This window comes from Dendrobates tinctorius, unplaced genomic scaffold, assembly GCF_039654945.1.
Source record: "Dendrobates tinctorius isolate UK_male_01 unplaced genomic scaffold, ASM3965494v1 ptg000276l, whole genome shotgun sequence".
In the NCBI taxonomy this organism is placed as follows: domain Eukaryota; kingdom Metazoa; phylum Chordata; class Amphibia; order Anura; family Dendrobatidae; genus Dendrobates; species Dendrobates tinctorius.
The window spans coordinates 1,791,775-1,815,743 of NW_027361943.1; the positions used below are offsets into that span (position 1 = coordinate 1,791,775).

The 23,969-nt window shown below is 43.7% G+C and overlaps 1 protein-coding gene across 5 annotated transcripts in view; it reads right to left on the bottom strand.

The window, feature by feature from the left end:
* MYO9B (myosin IXB) overlaps window positions 1–23,969 on the bottom strand; it is a 263,036-nt gene that overhangs the window by 196,695 nt on the left and 42,372 nt on the right. For all 5 annotated transcript variants that reach the window (XM_073559836.1, XM_073559833.1, XM_073559835.1 and 2 more), the window contains exon 2: window positions 11,366–12,247. In XM_073559836.1, the coding sequence (XP_073415937.1) occupies window positions 11,366–12,193 (828 nt within the window). In that variant the 5' untranslated portion in view covers window positions 12,194–12,247. The remainder of the gene's footprint in view (window positions 1–11,365; window positions 12,248–23,969) is intronic.

Genomic DNA, 23,969 nt, shown 5'->3' on the forward strand with positions numbered 1-23,969 from the left:
CGAGAGATAGAAAGTTTTCATCTAGTGCTATGCAACATGAACCTATGGTTAATATCCAAGATGTAGCGGTGCCAAAAATAAAAAAAGTAGTTAGTACAGCAGTTTTTACTAGCAAGAAAGTAATTGAAACATTTCATGAACTGGTTGCCTTTTTTAGGAGTTCAGGGGCACTGTACAAAGTAGAGCCTATTGTAGATGCTCTCCTAAAGGACTGTTTACACTAAACAATTTTGCGTCATCAAACGACCTCCGATCATTAAGTATTTATTGATCAGCGGTATTTTGGTAGCCAGACCCAGCAGCACAGTGAACGGTCTGTAATACATTGTTTAGTAGGCATAGACTGCCATTGTTCTCGGCAGTGTATGTCCTTTGTAAACACGACCATGTACTGCCAAGTATGATGATCTTTTGTCCATATTTTGCTTGTTCATCAGCCTGTTTAGACAGCATGATCATCATGAACGAGAGTCCAGAAACAATACCTCACAATAATCTAACAGTGTATCTGGACCTTAAACCAATAAGTCTGCAGTCACTCTGTGTGAGTGCAGACTTATCAATCCCCCAGTGTGCGCTGCGAGGATCCACTGGTTTCTGAGCCAGCGCCCGTCCAGTGGGCATGGCCTTGTTCCATACACTTGTCACACCCACTGGACAGACGGGTCACTAGTCGGGGGGGGGACACACACCCACTGGGTGGGCCCTGGCTTGGAGCATGTAGAACTCATACACACCCTCTGGTCCCAATTTAGAAACAAGTGAAGCCTCGCAGTGCACACAAAACTGAAGTCTTATCGATTTGGACGGGACATCCTCTTTAAATGGGTTATCCACCATTAACCAACAAGTCTGCAGTCACTCTGTGAACCCTCACATAGAGCGCACTTTGCGCCAAGAGGATTTTCTGGTCCTGTGAGGTCATGTAACTTTCAGTATGTGATTTACATGCTTCCAGCCACATTGCAACAAGACTGTGTCTGACATCACTCAATACACTTGCTGACTAGATGGGCTCGGCCTCCCTAAATGCATGTGACTGGTTGCATGTATGAAAATCACATACTTGCGGTCACATGCCTACAGACAGCACCGGAGAATCCTCACAGAGCGCACAATATGAGGATTCACAAAGTCAACAGTCACATAAACTGACTGCAGACTTGTACCTTATCATTAGGTCAAAATTGGGCAGTTTTTATGCTCATTTTACTCCCACTGCTCTCCTATGTATTCAGGTTTTGTGTTTCTAAATCCACTACGCGGTTCCAGAGACGTGTTTAGTTTAGAAACCAATATTTATTGTCTTTAAATAGGTAGCACTGCTCACAGGAATCTCTGGAGGCGAATCTTTATACTTTTCTGCATTATTACCCTTTGAGCCATGCCTCCTTGTAAAGAACATAAAATTACCACTAATAGTAACAATTAAACATATGCATAATTTGGCCGCTTTTGACTTGGTGAGAGGCCGGCCAAGCACTTTTAATAGGCTTCTGTACTGCACCCACTTTCATAGAGAGGACTGCTCAGATTCCTCTGGAGGCAGCTAATCTACCCAGTCCAACAAAAGGGTTGGCAGTTGAAATTCCAATGGCTGAAATCTTCCGTCCCTTGACTCCATATGATTGGAGGAAGAGTTGGGAGGCCATCATGCAAATTATATGGCTGGCAACTCTTTTTACTTACCGTACATATCTTTAAAAAGGTAAATACACAATGTTCAGAACAAACTGCAGCATAATAGTAATACCAGCTAACTAGATGTTAAACATCTCATGTACATATTGAGGATATTTCCTGTGTGGAAACTGTCCAGCAGTGTGGATAGTCTAATCTTTTCTGCAAATATTAACTGCAGATTCACCCTTTGCAATGTATATAGGGCAAAATCTGTAATAAATTCCAAGACAAAACCCACATGTAGCACTTACTGATCTGTCTGCTGAAACCATGGCTGTGGAGTTGGAGTCTGTGTCCTGGAGTTGGTACAAAATGGACAGATTCCTAAACTATATAATAAATTGAGTGCAGTAGTACACTGCAGTTTGTGTTGAATATTTTTTTTCATAATTTGGGAAAGTTATGAAATGTCCTATACATGTCTGTCCTGTTCCTGATCTAATGATCTGGGCTTTTAGGTGAGATGAATCTGTGCTGCACTTTATGCACCTGCTCAGTAGTGAGGCAGTGCTGTGGTGTCAGGAGTCAGGGAAATGTCCTATATACAGTCATGGCCAAAAGTTTAGAGAATGACACAAATATTAATTTTTACAAAGTCTACTGCTTCATTTTTTCTAATGGCAATTTGCATATACTCCAGAATGTTATAAAGAGTGATCAGCTTAACAGCAATTACTTGCAAAGTCAATATTTGCCTAGAAAATTAACTTTATCCCCCAAAACACATTTCAACATCATTGCAGCCCTGCCTTAAAAGGACCAGCTAACATCGTTTCAGTGATTGCTCCATTAACACAGGTGTGGGTGTTGATGAGGACAGGGCTGGAGATCAATCTGTCATGATTAAGTAAGAATGACACCACTGGACACTTTAAAAGGAGGCTGGTGCTTGGCATCATTGTTTCTCTTCTGTTAACCATGGTTATCTCTAAAGAAACACGTGCAGTCATCATTGCACTGCACAAAAATGGTCTAACAGGGAAGGAGTATCGCAGCTAGAAAGATTGCACCTCAGTCAACAATCTATCGCATCATCAAGAACTTCAAGGAGAGAGGTTCCCTTGTTGCCAAAAAGGCTCCAGGACGCCCAAGAAAGACCAGCAAGCGCCAGGACCGTCTCTTAAAAGTGTTTCAGCTGCGGGATCGGGCTACCAGCAGTGCAGAGCTTGCTCAGGAATGGCAGCAGGCGTGAGTGCATCTGCACGCACTGTGAGGCGGAGACTCTTGGAGCAAGGCCTGGTCTCAAGGAGGGCAGCAAAGAAGCCACTTCTCTCCAGAAAAACATCATGGACAGACTGATATTCTGCAAGAGGTACAGGGAGTGGACTGCTGAGGACTGGGGTAAAGCCATTTTCTCTGATGAATCCCCTTTTCGATTGTTTGGGACATCTGGAACACGGCTTATTCGGAGAAGACCAGGTGAGCGCTACCACCAGTTTTGTCTCATGCCAACTGTCAAGCATCCTGAAACCATTCATGTGTGGGGTGGCTTCTCAGCCAAGGGAATGGGTTCTCTCTCAGTCTTGCCTAAAAACACAGCCATGAATAAAGAATGGTACCAGAATGTCTTCCAAGAGCAACTTCTCCCAACCGTCCAAGAGCAGTTTGGCAATCAACAATGCCTTTTTCAACATGATGGAGCACCTTGCCATAAAGCAAAGGTGATAACTAAATGGCTCAGGGAACAAAACATAGAGATTTTGGGACCATGGCCTGGAAACTCCCCAGATCTTAATCCCATTGAGAACTTGTGGTCAATCATCAAGAGACGGGTGGACAAACAAAAACCTTCAAATTCAGACAAAATAAAAGCATTGATTTTGCAAGAATGGACTGCTATCAGTCAGGATTTGATCCAGAAGTTGATTGAGAGCATGCCAGGGAGAATTGCTGAGGTCCTGAAGAAGGGGGGTCAACACTGCAAATATTGACTTGCTGCATTAACTCATTCTAACTGTCAATATAACCTTTTGTTACTCATAATATGATTGCAATTATATTTCTGTATGTGATAAAAACATCTGACAAACACACATAAAAACCAGAGGGCAGCAGATCATGTGAAAATATAATATTTGTGTCATTCTCTAAACTTTTGGCCATGACTGTATGTCTGTTCTGTTCCTGATCTAATGATCTGGGCTTTTAGGTGAGATGAATCTGTGCTGCACTTTATGTACATGCTCAGTAGTGAGGCACTGCTGTGGGGTCAGGAGTCAGGGAAATGTCCTATAAATGTCTGTCCTGTTCCTGATCTAATGATCTGGGATTTTAGGTGAGATGAATCTGTGCTGCACTTTATGTACATGCTCAGTAGTAGTGACCTGTGCTGTGGGATCAGGAGTCAGGGAAATTGAGGAGTTGGAGGTTTGGCTTCTCGACTCCACAGCCCTGGGTGTATGTAACCTTACAGAAAATTAGCACTAATTCCACTTTATGTTCAGGTACCCTTAAGGGGGTTTTACACTAAGCGATATCGCTAGCAATATCGCTAAAACGTCACTGGTTTTGTGACGTTATAGCGATATTGCTAGCGATATCGCTATGTGTGATACTTACCTCCGACCGGCTCCCCCGCTGTCCATCGCTGATCGCGCGAGAATGTCCAGCTCCATTTCTCGTCGGGCGCTTCCTGCTGAGACTTCCTGCTGTGACGACGAGCGACGCGTGGAGGCGGGCGGGAGGACGCCAGGATCGCTGTGTGTGAAAGGTGAGTATCGTGCGCTGCGTCGCTGTTGCATCGCTGTGAGATCTTTCTGTATGAAAGCTCACTAGCGATCATTTAGCGATGCACCAGCGATCCTGACCGGGTCGGATCGCTGGTTGGATCGCTGGTGCATCGCTAAATGTAAAAGGGCCTTTAGGGTTTGTTCACACATTAGATCAAGTCCAAAAGCTGCTAACAAGAGAAGCCACATCCGAAATCTGACGCTAATTGACTTGGATATGCCACAGATCTACAAGAGAATTAGCCCTATGGTCACACAATTGGGCTAACCTGCAACTTTTTCATGCAAATTCAGCAGTAACATGTAAAGAGGATATAAAATCTAACATTCACTTGCAGAAATTGAATACAATTGATTAGAACTTTGGTACAAATTAAACCTCTACCTCCACATAATATGAAATAAAGTGTCACAATATTTAAAGAATAATCATGGATTATGCTGGATTATGGATAATGGATTATATAGCTTGGAAAAAAAAGCCCACAGAAATGAGCTACGTGGCTCAACTCAAGTGGAAAGTCATTCAGGAAACCAGTTGGTGTGGGGCTGTAGATAAGTTGAAAGTAGTTCCACAAATAAACTTTAATAACAACTGATAGTAGCAGACATAAGACTTCCAAGTTCTCTGAATACTTAAGGTAAAAAAAATAAATAATTTAGATATTTTTATTAGCCAGTTTTAATTTTAAAAGCCACAAACCTCGGCAGCGCTTTGTAGGCACATTGGCAACTTAGTATCTGAGATTTCTTTAAACTCTTTTTGCGATACAAAAAAAAAAAAAAATATATATAATAATCAAAACCCTACATTTAATGAACGATCCTCAAAAATAACAGAATCCTTTATGAATATCAGGTCTACCAGTATCTACTGAGCTTTGCTTAGAAATTACTCATTGTACAGAGCAGCATATCTTGGATTGTACAGCGGAAGCCTGCAAAGTTAAAAAAATGAAGGCCATGCAGAAAAATAACAGCATTTGTTGGTGCTTCACAAGGAAGCATTTTAATGTATAAAATTTTTAAAGCCACCACTATAACATGAAACGTATTAAAAGTGACACTATCCTCAAATTCCAATAACAAGGGGGGAAGCTGGGGACAGTGTATGCCATTTTCTGTGTGTGTGTTTTCTTAGAATGTGACTATGGGTTTAGTAATGGGGTTATCTTATTGACAACTCTCCATTACTAACCTCGGGGCTTGATGTCACCTGACTATACAAAGGTGACATCAACCCCCCAACTATCACCCCTCTTGCCACTGCTACAGGGCAAGTGGGAAGAGCCTGGCAAAGCATCACAATTGGCCCATCTAATAGATGTGCCTTTTCTGGGCAGCTGCGGGCTGCTATTTTTAGGCTGGGAGGGTCAATATCCATGGCCCCTTCCCAGCCTGAGAATATCAGCCCCCAGCTGTCTGTCTGCTTTACCAAGGCTGGTTGTCAAAAATGGGGGGTACTTCATGCTGTTTTTTTTTTGTTTTTTTTTACTATTTATTTAAATAATTAAAAACACAGCATGGGGACCCCTCTATTCTTGATAACTAGCCTTGCTGAAGCTGACGGATAAGGCTAAGTTCACACGTAGCGGAACTCTCGCGGAAATTACCGTGAGAGTTCCGGAATTCCATTCCGTGGGAAAATCGCATTTTAAATTCCCGCGATTTTCCCGCGGAAAAACTAGCATTTTGCAAGCGTAATTAGCTTTCAAAATGCTAGTGTTTTCCAAGCGATCTGTAGCATCGCTTGGAGAACTGATTGACAGGTTGGTCACACTCGTCAAACATAGTGTTTGACAAGTGTGACCAACTTTTTACTACTGAGGCCACCTATGCAGCATCAGTAGTAAAAGATAAAATGTAAAAAATATTAAAAAAAAAAAAATTAAAAATGGTGTTATTCTTACCTTCCGACGTCCTGCGCAGCCTTCCCGCCTCTCTCCACGCTCTCGTTCCCAGTAATCCTTTGCGAAAATGCCCGTGATGACGTCCGTTCTCACGGGATCGCGACGTCTTGCGGTAATTCGCGATGACGTCGCGGGAATGACTGCGAGACTTCGCGATGACGTCGCGCGAATAACCGCGAGACTTCGCGATCCCGATAGAACGGACGTCATCGCGGGCAATTTCGCAAAGGGTTACTGGGAACCAGAGCATGGAGAGATTCGGGAAGGCTGCGCGGGACGTCGGAAGGTAAGAATAACACCATTTTTTATTTTAAATTCTAATTTTTACAGGGATATAGTACCCAAAGCCCGGAGGACAGTCTCCTCTCCTCCGGACCGTGGGTACCATCCGCAAATGTTCTGCTTACATTTCACATGGTGTGCACAGCCACATGTGGGAAGTAAGCGGAACAATGCATTCCTATGGGTGCGGGATCGCTGAGATTCCGCAAAATTAATGAGCGTGCTGCGTTTTTTACCGCAAAGCGATTCCGCCGCGGTAAAAACCGCAGCATTACATGCAGAATCCAATAGGAATGCATGGGATGCTTATTTTTTGCGTTTTCGTGGTTAAAACCGCTGCGGAAACGCGAAAAAAAGCCACGTGTGAACTCAGCCTAAGGGTTGCAGGCCCGAGCTATGAGTTTTGCCTGGCTGGTTAGGAAAAATACAGGGGAACCCACGTTTTCTTTTAATTATTTATTTATTTACAGTGAAGGAGCAGCTGATGAATACTCTCATCCGCCGATCCTGCACTCACTGTAATTAGTGGCAGCAGGTGTCATATGATGGGATCAGTAGTCCCATCAGCTGACACCAGTGACCGGAGGTAAAGTTTATACCTCCGATCACAGCAGTGCACTCACGCTGTCTTTTTGACAGTGTGGGAATCATGGCTCTCTCACATGACAGCGTGGCAAGCAATGGATGATTGGGCTTCCCATTCAAGTGAATGGGGGGTCCGGATTCGGGTCAGATACTGTTCTGGTACCCAAAATTTTTGTAACTGTTCGGCCGAACCCGCTGGACATGAACCTCCAGGTGTCCGCCCCATCTCTACCTAGGACCAGGGGCTCCATTTCTGGCCCTACCACTAGGAGGGCACCCTAGCTTGCCCTGTTCCCCGGGATACATCAGATGGCGAAGACGCCGGGGCCTCTGCCCTTGCCTTATCTCCTACAATAGTCCTCCGTCTGTTCTCTTCCCCCCACCCCGGGACAAGGGGTGCTAATGTGCACTGAAGTACACCAACCAGACAAACAGAGCGACAAAGACAAGGTAACTGAAAACTCCACACACAGCAAATATTCACTCACATATGACATAGGAATCTACCGTTGTGTGCAGGAAGGGGAAGAAACCAAAATAGGGAAGGATAAGGAATTACCAAGCGTACAAACCAAACAATAGTCTCTTATAACTCCTACAGCTCTCCTTCTCAAACCAACTTCTTTCCTTCCTTTAGCCATGCAGCAAAAAGCTAACTCTGACGAGGATTAGTAATAGAGCCCAGATTATATAAGGAAAAGGAGAGGCTTGCTGAGCACAGGCATTACCAACATGACCAATTAACTCCTGTTTTGCTAGAAGAAATAAACACGTTTAATAAGACGGAGAAGTGATTCTTTTCACTGCCAGAGTAGGAGCAACCAGACACTGCAGTCCTCTGGCTCCGCTCCATAATGGTAACCCCGTGACAATTGTTTTCCAAATTTTCCAATTGTTGTCCTTTTAATAAATATACACCAGCATGGTGACTGGTCTGCAAACAATGTTCTATGAGAAACAGTTAAAGGATCTGGGAATGTTTAGCTTGCAAAAAAGAAGGCTAAGAGGAGACTTAATAGCTGTCCACAAATATCTGAAGGGATGTCACAGTGTAGAGGGATCATCATTATTCTCACTTGCCTAAAGAAGCATGAAAAGCAATGGAATGTAACTGAATGGGAGGAGACACATTGGATATTAGAAAAAACGTTTTGACAGTGAGGCTGATCAATGAGTGGAGCAGGCTGCCACGAGTTCTCCTTCAATGGAAGTCTTCAGAGTCTGGACAGAGATGGTTTAGTGAATCCTGCATTGAGCAGGGGATTGGACACGATGACCCTGGAGGTGCCTTCCAACTCTTAACATTCTATGATACATATTTTTCTCCATTGGGACTGTACTGTTTAAGCATCAAATAACTTCTTCAATCATAATGACCGCCAAGTCTTTATTCACAGAATACAAGAGCTCGGATATTCAAGTCACTTTTTAAAAAAAAAAAAAGTATACAAGATGGTTTATTCCAGCAGGACAAAATGTGACCTCTGCAGATAATCAGTGGCCGCTCCTATCACCCCACTGAAGAGACACAATCAGGAGGAGCGATAGGGGCCAAGTGGGTGAGTATATTTATTTTGTACCACCGTGTTTTTGTTGTTTTTTAACCTTTCACAAATTGATGTACAGATTCATCAAAAGTCATGTCCCCAAGTTTGATGCACATTCGCATGCAGACCCGCATCTTTCCCCGTGGTTGGAGTGCAGCTCTGCCCAAGACTGTTAATTTGTTAAATGTTGCAATCAATCTGTGTCATTTAACATGCGATGGCAAGAGGGGAGCTTTGTTCTACACTCCCATGGGCATGCAGGTGACATGATCGCAGGGTGCTGATGGGCGGTCATGATGCGCTGCTATGTATAGCACAAGCAATCAGATGAAGAAGGAGAAAAACACATTTCATAAATCGCTACATTTGTAAAAGTCAGCTCAAATTAATCCAATAAGAATACTGTGCAATCAAATAAAATAACGACAAAACACCACAATTATGTTTCTTTGGTTGTCGCAACATTTCAATAAAAGGCGATCAAAACATCGTATCAACCCCAAAATGGTATTATGGTAATAAAAATGTCTGCCCTCACCCATAACCCAAAAATTGAAGAGGTTACGGGTCTTGGAAAATGGCAACATAAGCCAAACATTTTTTCCTTACAGATTTCAACATTTTCTTCACCATTTACAAAAAAAAAAAAAAAAAAAAAACTATTCATTTTTGGTGATTGCGTTCTCATATTGATCTGTAGAATCATGTTGCCAGGTCAGTTTTACCATATAGTAAATGAAAATAAATAAATAAATGTGGAATTGCGCTTTTCTTTTCCAAACTCGATGCACGTGAAATTTTTTCTTTCCAGCACATCACATGATAAAATGAATGGCGTCGTTCAAAAGTATAACTTGTCCTGCAAAAAGCGAGCCCTCGTACAGTTATGCAGTTCTGTCTCGTGGATGAAGGGAAGGGAAAAAAACAATTAAAAAAATGTCAGGGCATCAAGAGTGGCACAGTGTGAAGATAAAGCCCAGGCCAGTGTATCTCACTATGTTACAGGACTCTTTGGTAATTTACATTTATGTGCACCATATGCAAACTTATATTTTTATATAATGGTGTAAAGGAGTTGGAACCGGTATTTTAAAAGGGGTTTTCCAGGCAGACAAATTATAGGCAGTCACTCTACACCAGTGTTTCTCAACTCCAGTCCTCAAGACCCACCAACAGGTCAAGTTTTCAGGATATCCTTAGCATTGCACAGGTGATTTCAACACCTGCTCAAGCATTAATTCCATCACCTGTGCAATACTAAGGAAATCCTGAAAACATGACCTGTTGGTGGGTCTTGAGGACTGGAGTTGAGAAACACTGCTCTACACTATTGCCAATTAGAGAAGAATCAAATTACAATGTGAACACTGTCATGATTTCCCTGTGTTTGCAGCAAATGCGAGTTTTGATTATTTGCCCCATTTCATTCTTCAACTAAGGCACCAGAGAAGCTAGAATCAGCCCTATAAAGAAGCTACGGTCAGTTTTTGGAGTCAGCTATTTTAAGGGATAGAGCTTGACAATGATTAGAAAATGTACTAACTTCTTAAAAATAATTAGAAATTGTGCAACTTTACTCCTGCTCATATTATGCACTGTAGACTATTACAAAGTATACAATGGTGGAGCACTATTTTATCAGACTCCAAGACAACCATCTTAAGGCTATGTGCCCACGTATTCCGGACTCCTTCCCAGAAATCGCGCGTTTTTTTCTGCGCGATTTCACCGCCATTATGATCGCGATTTTCGTGTGCGATATTCAAGCACTTTCCAAGCGATTTGAAGCATCGCTTGGAAAGTGATTGACAGGTTGGGCACACTCATCAAACATAGTGTTTGACAAGTGTGAGCAGCTTTTTACTATTGAGGCCGCCTATGCAGCATCAATAGTAAAAGATAGAATGTTAAAATGCTAAAAAAAAAAAAAAAAAACGGGGTATATTTACCTTCCGGCGTCCCGCGCTGCATTCCCGGCCTCAGCGTTCCCAGTAATGCCTTGCGAGACCTGTGATAACGTTGGTCTCGCGTTGCTATAGCGATCTCGCGAGACCGCTAGAGTCACGCGAGACTACGTCATCACAGGACCTTGCCGCAAGGCATTACTGGGAACGCTGAGGCCCGGGAATGCAGCGTGTGACGCCGGAAGGTAAATATACCCCGATTTTTTATTTTTTATTCTTTTTTTAACAGGGGTATGGTACCCAGGGCCTGGAGGACAGTCTCCTCTCCTCCACACCGTGGGTACCAACCGCACATGAGACGCTTAACTTCGCTCATGGTGGGCATAGCCACATGCGGGAAGTAAGCGATTCTCATGCATTCCTATGGGTGCGGAAACGCGGCAATTCTTTGCGATTCCGCACAAAAGAATGACCATGCTGCGATTTTTTCCGCGATGCGATTCCACCGCGGAAAGAAGCACAGCATGTGCGCAATGCCATAGGAATGCATGGGGGGCGTTCTGTACACGATTTTTAAATGTTTTCGCGCTGAAAATCGCGGCAAAAAAGCTTAAAAATCACTACGTAGGCACACAGCCTAAAAGCGATTTTTCTTTTTGTAATCAGGTTTTCAACACAGATAAAATACATTGCACGGAATATGTGTCATGGATGTGGTACAGTACCTCAAGCACAGGTCCAGCACCCAATATGGTTCTCTCCACGCCGCTGGCATAGCCCTTCTGACTCAGTGCAGTCAGACAGTGTATCAGGAAATTGGTACTTTGGGTCTTTCCAGAGCCGCTCTCTCCAGAGATAACTATGCATTGATTAACTCTTTTCTTCAACATTGTATGATAAGACACATCCGCAATAGCAAAAATATGGGGCTCCAATTTACCCAGCTGGTGGTTGTCATACATTTTGACATACTTGGGGTTATAGATAGGTAGAAATTTGAAAGGATTAATAGCTATCAAAATACTTCCTGCATACGTGTAGATCTTTTGTTTTAGAAAGCGAACTTTCAAGTTTCTTAAAATGGTTGACTCTGTTAAATTGGGCAAGTTACATAAATCATTGTAGTCCTCCTGGGGGCGGGGAAGAAACCCCCTTTCCACAAGCCTTCTAGCTGCTTCCTCTTCGGAGACATGAGGGAGATGGGCATATTTAATGGTCCCATCCTGATTCTTCTCTTGGAGCAGGAAATAGTACCCTTCTGCCTGTGAATGCCTATTATGGGCTTTTCGTGGCCACAAACGCACCCTCTGCACTGGGGAGTCATTGGCATCTAGAACCCACTCTTCTCCTCCACACTCTTTCACTTCCGTCAAGACGTAGGTTTTAGACGCTTCCAGACAAAGAGCAGCAACTGCATTTTTGATGACGTCCGAAGCAGAAGATTCCTTTGTGGCTGAAACAGCGCAACAGTTGGAGTCTTCATGAGAAAGTTTGGAATAAATGTACAGATTGTACAACGCCTTGTCATCACCGGCGTCATTTTTTAAACTCATTCTGTGCCCGTCCTTCCTTCTGCATGCCTAGTACCAAACAGCAGGATTCAGCATCTGCAAGGCAATAGAGAAAAAGCTTTACAAGGGTTTGTAGAGTTGCTGGAAATTCCAACAGGTAACTATGGAGAAGACGAGCATGTCCACACATACATATTAGAGATCATCACTTGTTTTGTTACAAGTTGTAAGTACCCATTTACCATGACCGATTTACAACCTAGCCAACCGATGTTCATTTACTGGCCATACATGGGCTGACCCCGACGATCATTCTTTCCCCATACAACATCCACGTTATGCGCATGATATGCCAGCATAAACAATATAATCCAGCCAATATATGCGCAATCTGCCCATTCGCAGCATGGTTACATGGGTTTGGGGCTATGTTTGGCTCGATCGCTGACTATCGGCCTGTGTAAATGAGTCTTAGGCTATGTGCCCACGTAGCGTTTTATTCCGGACACTAAAAACCGGACTCCTTCCCAGAAATTGCGTTTTTTTCTGCGCGATTTTACCACGATTATGATCGCGATTTTGCCGCGATTTTCGCGTGCGATATTCAAGCACTTTCCAAGCGATTTGAAGCATCGCTTGGAAAGTGATTGACAGGTTGGTCACACTCATCAAACATAGTGTTTGACAAGTGTGACCAGGTTTTTACTATTGAGGCCGCCTATGCGGCATCAATAGTAAAAGATAGAATGTTAAAATGCTAAAAAAAAATTTTTTAAAAAAATCGGGGTATATTTACCTTCCGGCGTCCCGCGCTGCCATCCCGGGCCACAGCGTTCCCAGTAATGCCTTGCGAGACCTGTGATGATGTAGTCTCGCGTTGCTATAGCGATCTCGCGAGACCGCTAGAGTCACGCGAGACTACATCATCACAGGGCCTTGCCACAAGGCATTACTGGGAACGCTTAGGCCGGGAATGCAGCGCGGGACGTCGGAAGTTAAATATACCCCGATTTTTTATTCTTTTTTTTACAGGGGTATGGTACCCAGGGCCTGGAGGACAGTCTCCTCTCATCCACACCGTGGGTACCAACCGCACATGAGACGCTTAACTTCACGCATGGTGGGCATAGCCACATGTGGGAAGTAAGCGATTCTCATGCATTCCTATGGGTGCGGAATCGCGGCAATTCTTTGCGCTTCCGCACAAAAGAATGAGCATGCTGCGATTTTTTCCGCGATGCGATTCCGCCGCGGAAAAAAGCGCAGCATTAGCACAGCATGTGCGGAATGCCATAGGAATGCATGGGGGGCGTTCTGTACACAATTTTTAAACGTTTTCGCAGCGTTTTTGCGCCGAAAATCGCGGCAAAAATCGCTACGTGGGCACACAGCCTTAAGGTTCTGTTCACATCTGGAGTTGAGTTTTCATTGCAGATTCCTTTAAATTCGATGGAAAACTAGCAATGCATGCAGCACTGTATTTATTCGGGCCTATTACAGCTTACATTCTATTTTTATGATCTTCCATTTCAGTTCCGATCTTGAACTTTGCCTAAATATATACATTATTGCTGAATTTACCTCTCAGCATAGAGCAGGAGAATCTCTGCAGTCTCTGTAAGGCCTGATGTACACCTGTGTTCCCTAGTTCAGCTTTTCCTAACAGCCGAACATAGGAATAAAGAAGGGAGTGGGATCCATCAGATGCAGGAAACCAGTGGATCAAGACGGAATTCGTCTATTAGAAGGCTTCCATCACGGCATATACAAAATTACTCCAAGGGTGAAAAAGCGCCTCCTTTTTGTGTGCCATCTAGCTGCCCCAAAATAGCATTATCCCAATAGTTTTCTGATTAATGTAGGAATGGGGAAATCCTATTGTTACCAGTGTAACAAAATATTTTATGCAAATGTACAAAAGAAAACTCCAGAGTACTTAGCACAGCGCAATAGCCTCCAATAAAGTATTGGGATAGAAAATGGCTATAACAAAAACACAGAAGTAACACAAATACACAATACAGTAACAGCACTGCAGTAATAAAGTCATGGATCACTATATACAGAATACTGAAAACTTCAGGGTTACTCATCAATCAGTTAATTTTCATCAAAACCAAAACCTGCTCCCCGCATATCAGAAAGGTAAACCACTGTCAAACATTTCATTCTCCGGTGTCCCGTAATATATTCTCTTTTTCACCTTAAAATGCAAGAGAAAAAATTTTTCATTTACGATTAAAACGTGATGTCAAGTCAAATAACAACATTAAAATACCAAAGAGTGTGGAGATTTTCTAAGTGCTTTAGTCTTCCTAAGGATAAAAGGCCAAATCTGGAGTGACTGAGCTGGAACATCATTAATGAATGGAATAAGCCACTGGCAGAAGTGGCAAATTACTTTAATGCTACCATATGGCAGACATTAGAAAGCATCTGGGGGCAAAAAAAAGTCACAGAAGACATCCTGCCACAATGACTCACGTCCAGGTCACATAAAAATCATGAATAATCCTCCAAAAGTAGCCAAATTCTGAATTATCCTTCAAACATAGCTAAACTTTTCTCTATAGGTGCTGCTCCCCTAGGACAAGACAATGGCTTAAGAGGCCTACTGTATCTAGAGACACTGATTTTCTCACGTAGGAAAAACCGTGGTGTATCTAGCATGCCGAGAGTTAAACTAAACATATTACATAGTGAACCTGATGTACATAAATTTAGCACAAAATTTTTCCTTTATAATATAATGATTCCCTCTGTGAATACTAAACAGGTAGATGTAGAGCATGGTGATAATACAAGAAATACTGGATTGGATACTATACACTAATTGTTAGGCAGAAGCTGACATGCCCTATAGATCTGCATTTTAGACGTGTATATAGAAGACAAGGTGCCTTGGGATTAACCCCTTCAACCCCAAGGGTGGTTTGCACGTTCATGACCGGGCCAATTTTTACAATTCTGACCACTGTACATTTATGAGGTCATAACTCTGGAACGCTTCCATGGATCCCGGTGATTCTGACATTGTTTTCTCGTGACATATTGTACTTCATGTTAGTGGTAAAATTTCATTCAAATAACTTGCGTTTATTTGTGAGAAAAACGGAAATTTGGCGAAAATTTTGAAAATTTCGCAGAGATACGGCACACAAAAAACTTGATAACTAACATTTCCCACATGTTTACTTTACATCAGCACAATTTTAGAACCAAAATTTTTTTTGTTAGGAAGTTATAAGGGTTAAAAGTTGACCAGCGATTTCTCATTTTTACAACACCATTTTATTTTTAGGACCACATCACATTTGAAGCCACTTTGAGGGGTCTATATGATAGAAAATACCCAAAAGTGACACCATTCTAAAAACTGCACCCCTTAAGGTGCTCAAAACCACATTCAAGAAGTTTATTAACCCTTTAGGTGCGTCACAGGAATTTTTTTGAATATTTAAAAAAAAATGAACATTAACTTTTTTTCATAAAAAAAATACTTCAGGTTCAATTTTTTTTATTTTACCAAGGGTAACAGGAGAAATTGAACTGCAAAAGTTATTGTGCAATTTGTCCTGAGTACGCAGATACCTGGAATGTGGGGGGGAACGACTATTTCGGCGCATGGCAGAGCTCAGAATGGAAGGAGCGCCGTTTGACTTTTTCAATGCAAAATTGGCTGGAATTCAGATTGGACGCCATGTCACGTTTGGAGAGTCCCTGATGTACCTAAACAGTGGAAACCCCCTACAAGTGACCCCATTTTGGAAACTAGACCCCCCAAGGAACTTATCTAGATATGTGGTGAGAACTTTGAACCCACAAGGGCTTTACAGAAGTTTATAACGTACAGCGGTACAATTAAAAAATCATATTTTTTCCACAAAAATGATCTTTTCACCCCAATTTTTATTTTCCCAAGGGTAACAGGACCCTAAAAGTTATTGTGCAATTTGTCCTGAGTACGCTGATACCCCACATGTGGGGGTAAACCACTATTTGGGCGCATGGCAGAGCTCGGAAGGGAAGCAGCGCCATTTGACGTTTTTGGCTGGAATTGAGATCGGACACCATGTCGCGTTTGGAAAACCCCTGATGTACCAAAACAGTGGAAACCCCCCACAAATGACACCATTTTGGAAACTAGACCCCCTAAGGAACTTATCTAGATGTGTGGTGAGCACTTTGACCCCCCCAGTGCTTCACAGAAGTTTACAACGCCCGGGCGTGAAAATAAAAAATTCGTATTTTTTCCACAAACATGATCTTTTAGTCACCATTTTTTTATTTTCCCAAGGGTACCAGGAGAAATTGGACCCCAAAAGTTGTTGTCCAATTTGTCCTGAGTATGCTGATACCCCATACGTGGGAGAAAACTACTGTATGGGCACACGTCGGGGCTCGGAAGGGAAGTAGTGACGTTTTGGAATGCAGACTTTGATGGAATGGTCTGCGGGTGTCATGTTGCCTTTGGAGAGCCCCTAATGTACCTAAACAGTGGAAACCCCCCACAAATGACACCATTTTGTAAACTAGACCCCCCAAGGAACTTATCTAGATGTGTAGTGAGCACTTTGAACCCCCAAGGGCTTCACAGAAGTTTATAATGCCAGGGCATGAAAATAAAAAAATCGTATTTTTTCTACAAACATGATCAATTAGTCCCCAATTTTTTTATTTTCCCAAGGGTAACAGGAGAAATTGAACCCCAAAAGTTGTTGTCCAATTTGTCCTGAGTACGCTGACACCCCATATGTGGGATAAAACTACTGTATGGACACACGTCAGGGCTCGAAAGGGAAGTAGTGACGTTTTGGAATGCAGACTTTGATGGAATGGTCTGCGTGTGTCATGTTGCCTTTGGAGAGCCCCTAATGTACCTAAACAGTGGAAACCCCCACAAGTGACCCCATTTTGGAAACGAGACCCCCTAAGGAACTTATCTAGATGTGTGGTGAGCGCTTTGAACCCCCAAGGGCTTCACAGAAGTTTATAATGCCCGGGCATGAAAATAAAAAAATCGTATTTTTTTCCACAAACATGATCAATTAGTCCCCAATTTTTTCATTTTCCCAAGGGTAACAGGAGAAATTGGACCCCCAAAAGTTGTTGTCCAATTTGTCCTGAGTACGCTGACACCCCATATGTGGGAGAAAACTACTCTATGGACACACGTCGGGGCTCGGAAGGGAAGCAGTGACGTTTTGGAATGCAGACTTTGATGGAATGGTCTGCGGGTGTCATGTGCGTTTGGAGAGCCCCTGATGTACCTAAACTATTGAAACTCCCCACAAGTGACCCCATTTTGGACACTAGACCCCCCACGGAACTTATCTAGATGTGTGGTGAGCACTTTGAACCCCCAAGTGCTTCACAGAAGTTTATAACACTCGGACGTGAAAATAAAAAAATCATTTTTTTCCACAAAAATGATATTTTTGCCCCCAATTTTTTATTTTCCTAAGGGTAACAGGAGAAATTGGACCCCAAAAATTGTTTTGCAATTTGTCCTGAGTAGGCTGATACCCTACATGTGGGGGTAAAACACTGTTTGGGCGCATAACAGAGCTTGGAAGGGAAGGAGCACCATTTGACTTTTTCAACTCAGAATTGGCTGGAATTGAGATCAGACGCCATGTTGCATTTGGAGAGCCCCTGATGTGCCCAAACAGTGGAAACCCCCAATTCTAACTCCAACCCGAACCCCAACACGCCCCTAACCCTAACCCTAGCCTTAACCCTAGCCCTAACCCTAATGGAAAAATGGAAATAAATACATTTTTTTTATTTTATTATTTTTCCCTAACTAAGGGGGTGATAACGGGGGGTTTGATTTACTATTTATGGCGGTTTTTATGTTTGGCAGCTGTCGCACGCTAAAAGACACTTTTTATTGTAAAAATAGTTTTTGCATCACCACATATTGAGAGCTATAATTTTTCCGTATTTTGACCCACCGAGTCATGTGAGGTCTTATTTTTTGCGGGACGAGTTGACGTTTTTATTGGTACCATTTTCGGGCACGTTGAATTTTTGATCGCTTTTTATTCCGATTTTTGGGACGCAGAATGAACAAAAACCAGCGTTTCATGAATTTCTTTTGGGGGGGTGCGTTTACACAGTTCCGCGTGCGGTAAAATTGATAAAGAGGTTTTATTCTTCACGTCAGTACGGTTACAGCGATACCTCATTTAGGTCGTTTTTTTATGTTTTTGTCGGTTTTATGCAATGAAAACTATTTTATATAAAAAATAATTATTTTTGCATCGCTTTATTCAGCGAGCTATAACTTTTTTATTTTTTCTCTGATGATGCTGTGTGGCGGCTCGTTTTTTGCGGGACAAGATGACGTTTTCAGCGGTACCATGGATATTTATATGCGTCTTTTTGATCGCGCGTTATTACACTTTTTGTTTGGCGGTATGATAATAAATCATTATTTTTTGCTTCGTTTTTTATTTTTTAAGGGGTTCGCTAAAGGGGCTAACTAATGGGACAGTTTTATAGGGCGGGTCGTTACGGACGCGGCGATACCTAATATGTGTACTTTTATTGTTGTTTTTTTTATTATTTCCAAAAAATGGATTTATTGGGGGAATATTTTTTTTTTTTTCTAATATATTTGGCGATTTTTTTAAAATTATTTTTACACTTTTTTTTTTTACTTTATTAAAATAGTCCCAGGTGGGACATCACTGTCCTGTGACAGATCGCTGATCTGTCACATCACAGATCACTGTGACAGATCAGCGATCTGACACAGGCACTGCAGAAGGCTTCCTCATGCCTGCGCTTTGCAGGCACTGAGGAAGCCAGCTTCCTCAGGCCCCCGTCGCCATCTTGGATTCGGGGGCCTGGAGGAAAGGAGCCCCCCGCAGCAGCGCTGCGCATTGCACTGCCGTGGGGGGCTCAGGGAAGCACGGAGGGAGCCCCCTCCCTGCCGATGCTTCCCTTTAACCCCCGGTACGGTACACCGCGATCGTGTTTGATCGCGGTGTGCAAGGGGTTAACGTGTCGGGGGCGGTCCGTGACCGCCCCTGACACATTGTGCCGGGTGTCAGCTGTGATAATCAGCTGACACCCGGCCGCGATCAGCGGCGCTCACCACGTGGGCGCCGCTGATCGCGGTAGACGTACTATCCCGTCCACGGTCATACGGGCCCGGGTACCGTGGACGGGATAGTACGTCGGATGTCAGGAAGGGGTTAAAGATCACCAAAATGCCTTCATAGCACAAAAAAAAACAAAAAAAAAACATTTCAGCCTGGAAAGTCCTGTGACGTGCCTGAATAGTCATGGCAATTGCAGGGACACAGGAGATGTGCCCAACAGACAGACAGGTCATCTGCGTTGGCTTTTCATCCACTTGGATGGAATGGTGGTGATAGCTGCAGTGGTCGTGCGACAATGATACATTACCGTCATGAGACCGCAATGCCTCTCTGGGAAGTAGGCCTTCTTTTTTGGCTGTAGCTCTTAAGAAAAGGTTATCCAGTAGTACAACCCTTTTAATGTTAATGATTGACAACTGTTGCAGTAATGCTGCAGACAGCGCTTGCTTAGTCAGAGGTGGTAACTAGGGGAACATGCTGGGCAAGATCGGAACGTTCAATCCAGAAATTCAACGTCGATTCCTGAGAGAGTCAGGTGCTCTATATACTGGTGAGGCCAAAGTCATCACGTTTATGAAAACAGTCTATGACCATTTACAACGCTGTCCAGATTTTCTGATGGGCAAAAGAACGAAAGCACAGAGCCCTTTTGAACTGGCGGTGCTCTAAGAATTCTGCTTTCAGGTAGTCAAATGTGACCTCTTGGCAGAGATTTTGTTTTCCTATTCATTTTGCCATTAACAAAAGATTGTGGTTTTCAGCAGTAACTCAACTGCTTCATCTCTGAAAAGCCATTCCAGAGAGTGTGGAAAGTGGAGAGCGTGTGAAAAAGCCAAGTGTGTGTAAAGTGGTCATCAAAGTAAAAGGAGGGCACTCTGAGGACGCATGTTTAACACACATTCTGGGCTGTTTCACATGTGTTTCTTTACGCTTTGTTTCTCTAGTCACCTTCCACGACAGCCATATCGGAGGATGTCTCCCCGCCCTAATGGGGGACAGGAAATGCACAAGAGGTTAAATAACCTTCCCCTTCCTGCTACCTCCAGTGTTTTTCCTGTCCCCTATGGGGCATGAATAGGTCGGATAGTGCTGCTGTGGCCGGCGACCGGAGGCAATACGACGGTTACCTGGAGCCAGGCGGCCGATGGTCGGGGGCTCCGCTCTCCGCGTAATGGTTGCTCCAGTCTCCGCTTCGGCTGGACTCGGGACCCCTGCCCACCTCTCCTGCACCTCTCTTCGGGGTAAAGCGGGCCGGTGATGTGCGGCCGGGGTCCTCTGTGAGTTCCCCGGTGTCCTTTTCCCCATGTGGCAGGCGCACCGGAAGTGACGGTGGGACCGGCGCCGGACTTCCGGTTTACTTCCCACCTGCGTTCCTGGCTGGAACGCTCATGCGGCCTGTATTACCGGGCCGCCGACAGCGTCTCGGGCCCCCCATCAGCGCTGGAGCTCCACCGGCCGCTAAGCAATGAGGCCTGACCGGGGCCAGAGTCAGCAACCCCAAACGGGGTGGGGGACGGGACAGTCGCTGAACAGCTGAAGAATCAGCTGCAAGGAGGGGTGTTTGGAATGACCCCCACCTGTGGACCGGGGGAAGAGGAGCACAGAACACGCTGGATGGACCTCGGCTATTTAAACCCTGGTCTGGGTGCGTCCAGGTAAGGCCATTTTCTGTACAGGTGACTGTGTCAGACTGACCATGGACGGCGATAAGCCCTCACTGCCTGCTTCTGCGGAGCCTAGTGTTCACCCTCCTACTGTATGTAGCGGGGTGGGTCCCCCTTTATTCTGTCCGGGTGGTCTGAGGTGACTTAGTATGCCTTCTCGCTCTGTTTTAGGGAGACAAGGCCTCTGACCCTAAAAAGAAAACGAGCCGCAAGTGTGTGTGTGTGTGTGGTACCAAACTTCCCTTGGCATATAGGAAGAAGCTCTGTCAGCCCTGCACGGACGATGTAATACGTGCAGAACAGCACTCCCTACTGGACAGTATAAAAACTCTCATCAAACAAGAAGTCCAAACTTCTATGATGACCATTTCCCCAAACCCCAACACCACAGCCCCCTCCTACTAGGAAAAGGAAAACGGCTCCTGTGGAATCTGACTCTGACTCGGGTGAAATTGATACCTCTAACTCAGAGGATGCGTGGGAAAATGAGATTTCCACTTCCGCTCCCAAATACGATAACAAAAAATACTACTTCTTGTCTGAAGATATGGGAGAATTAGTTAATATGGTGAGGGGCACTATGGGATTGGAAGAGGCGGAAGTGGATTACTCTATACAGGATGAGATGTTTGGGGAACTGAAGCCCAAAGACCAAAAAGGGTTTCCCATTCACGAAAATATCCGAAATCTGGTTATGCAGGAATGGGACCTTCCCGAGAAGGGTCTTAGTGTCCCCTCAGAACTGAGGAATCGGGTTCCCTTGGATGGAGATTGCTCCATATGGGAAGTCCCTAAAGTGGACATGCTGGTGTCCAGGGTAACTAAGAGAACGGCTCTTCCATTTGAGGATTCATCTCAGCTCAAGGATCCCATGGATCGGAAAACGGAGAGCTTGCTTAGGAAATACTGGGACGCCTCCACAACCCTGCTTAAGGCCAATACAGCCTCTATGTGTGTAGCCAGGTCCCTATTCTGCTGGCTGCGTACGCTGGAGGACCACCTCAATCAGGGGACCTCCAGGGAAGAAATCCTTGACTCTCTTCCCCTATTACAGAAAGAGACAGGGTTCCTAGCTGATGCTTCTGTTGAATCCATGTGAGTAGCAGCAAAGTCTGCGGTCCTTTCCAACTCAGCCAGAAGAACACTGTGGCTGAAATCTTGGGGGAGGAGACTTTACGTCAAAAACAAAAAACTCTGTGCGATTCCCTTCCAGGGAAATTATGTATTTGGCCCATCTCTGGATGACATCCTGGAGAAAGCCACGGATAAGAAGAAGCCGCTTCCGGAACAAAAGAAACCTAGGAAACTATCCCCCCCCCCCCCGGGACCAGCCCTCCCAGAGAGATTTCAAAGGAAAGGGCAAAACGGGCCGGTGGAGTTATCCAAAAGAAGCTAAGGGCAGAAATATTCTGGCCCTCCAACAACAAAATACTACGGACAAACAATGACAGTTCTCCGGTCGGGGGCCGACTCTCGAATTTCATAGATCAATGGCAATCCATAACCTCAAACCAATGGGTTCTTCCCACCACTCGCCAGTACTGTGGAGTAGGAGTCGGAGATCATTTTGGTGGAGTCGCAGTCGGTATAAAATGGACCGACTCCGTCTCCTAAACTATATAATAAATTGGGTACAGTTGTTCAATGCAGAACGTGCTAAATAATTTTTCATATGAATTTGTGAAAGTTATGAAATGTCCTATAAATGGCTGATCTATTCCTGATCTAAGGCTACATTCACACAGCATTTTTGCAGCGTTTTTTGAGGATACGGTTTTCAGCTGCAAAAGCAGATCAGCTTTTTAAAAAAACGCATCACCTGAAAGGTTTTTGAGCTCATAGATAATGTTTTCAATAGCAAAAGCAGATTAGAAATCTGCTCTATCCATTGTTGTTTCTCTGGAACGAGAAAGTATTAGAAAATTAGTGATTGAAGAAGCCCTTAAACAAAAGGAAGATCTTAAAAAGACTCTCAAAACACGCTTCATGTTTCTTAAAATGGATGCCTGCACACGTCACAGAGTGAACTATTTTGCCATCAATGTTCGATATGTTTGTGACAACAAAGAAATTGTTACCAAGACACTAGCAGTAAAAGATACTAAAGCTCATCACAGCAGCCAGTTTCTCCAGACCTTAGTGGAAAAAGTTCTGCAAGATTACAAACTAAAAAAAAAACAAAAAAAAAAAAAAAACAGGTTCTTGCTATTGTAACAGACAATGCTTCAAACATAAGTACAATTAAACTGATGAATGAGAGTAATGAACAACAGCTAGAAGAAAATTTAGGATTCAGTATGTTTGAGATGGAAGGCCACAGAAATGTTCATGTAACTGAGGAACAAACAGATATTACAACAGAAGAACAGCAAAATTACACTGTAGAAATAGATGATCTTGTTGAAGCTGCTTCAAAACACTTTCATATTCATCACATGCTCTGTGATGTGCACACGCTGCAGCTTGCAATAAGAGATAGTCTGCAAGAGGGACATGCTGGAAATCTGATTGGAAAAGTGAGGACATTTGTTATTGCTGCCAGAACCCCTAAAATTGATTCCATCTTGAAGAGATGTGTTGGGATAGGGGCAATTGTCGATCAAGCCACTAGGTGGGGCAGCACTTATTTAATGATTGAGCGATTGCTTGAACTAAAACCGTTTCTTATAGATATGGCGAACCCTCAGGTAACCTTAAATTAAGGTCAATGGACATAGGTGGCTGAATTGAAGGAATTGCTTAATCACCCATTTACCGGTGACTAAAAAATTACAAGCTGAGGATTTAACTCCTGGCATTTTCATAAGGGAGTGGAAGAACTTGCTATTTTGCCTGTCCCAAAGAGGAGGTTTAATCGCAGATAGCATTTCTGCTTCCATGAAACGGAGAGAGACACAGCTATTGGAAAATAACATTTTTCTGGCAGCTGTTTATGTGGACCCAAGCCATCGTATACTGCTTGATGATCAACGGCTTACTAAATGAAAAGAAGCTCTGACTGAGGTAGCAGTTAGGAACAGTGGCCTACAGGAGGACTGCCAT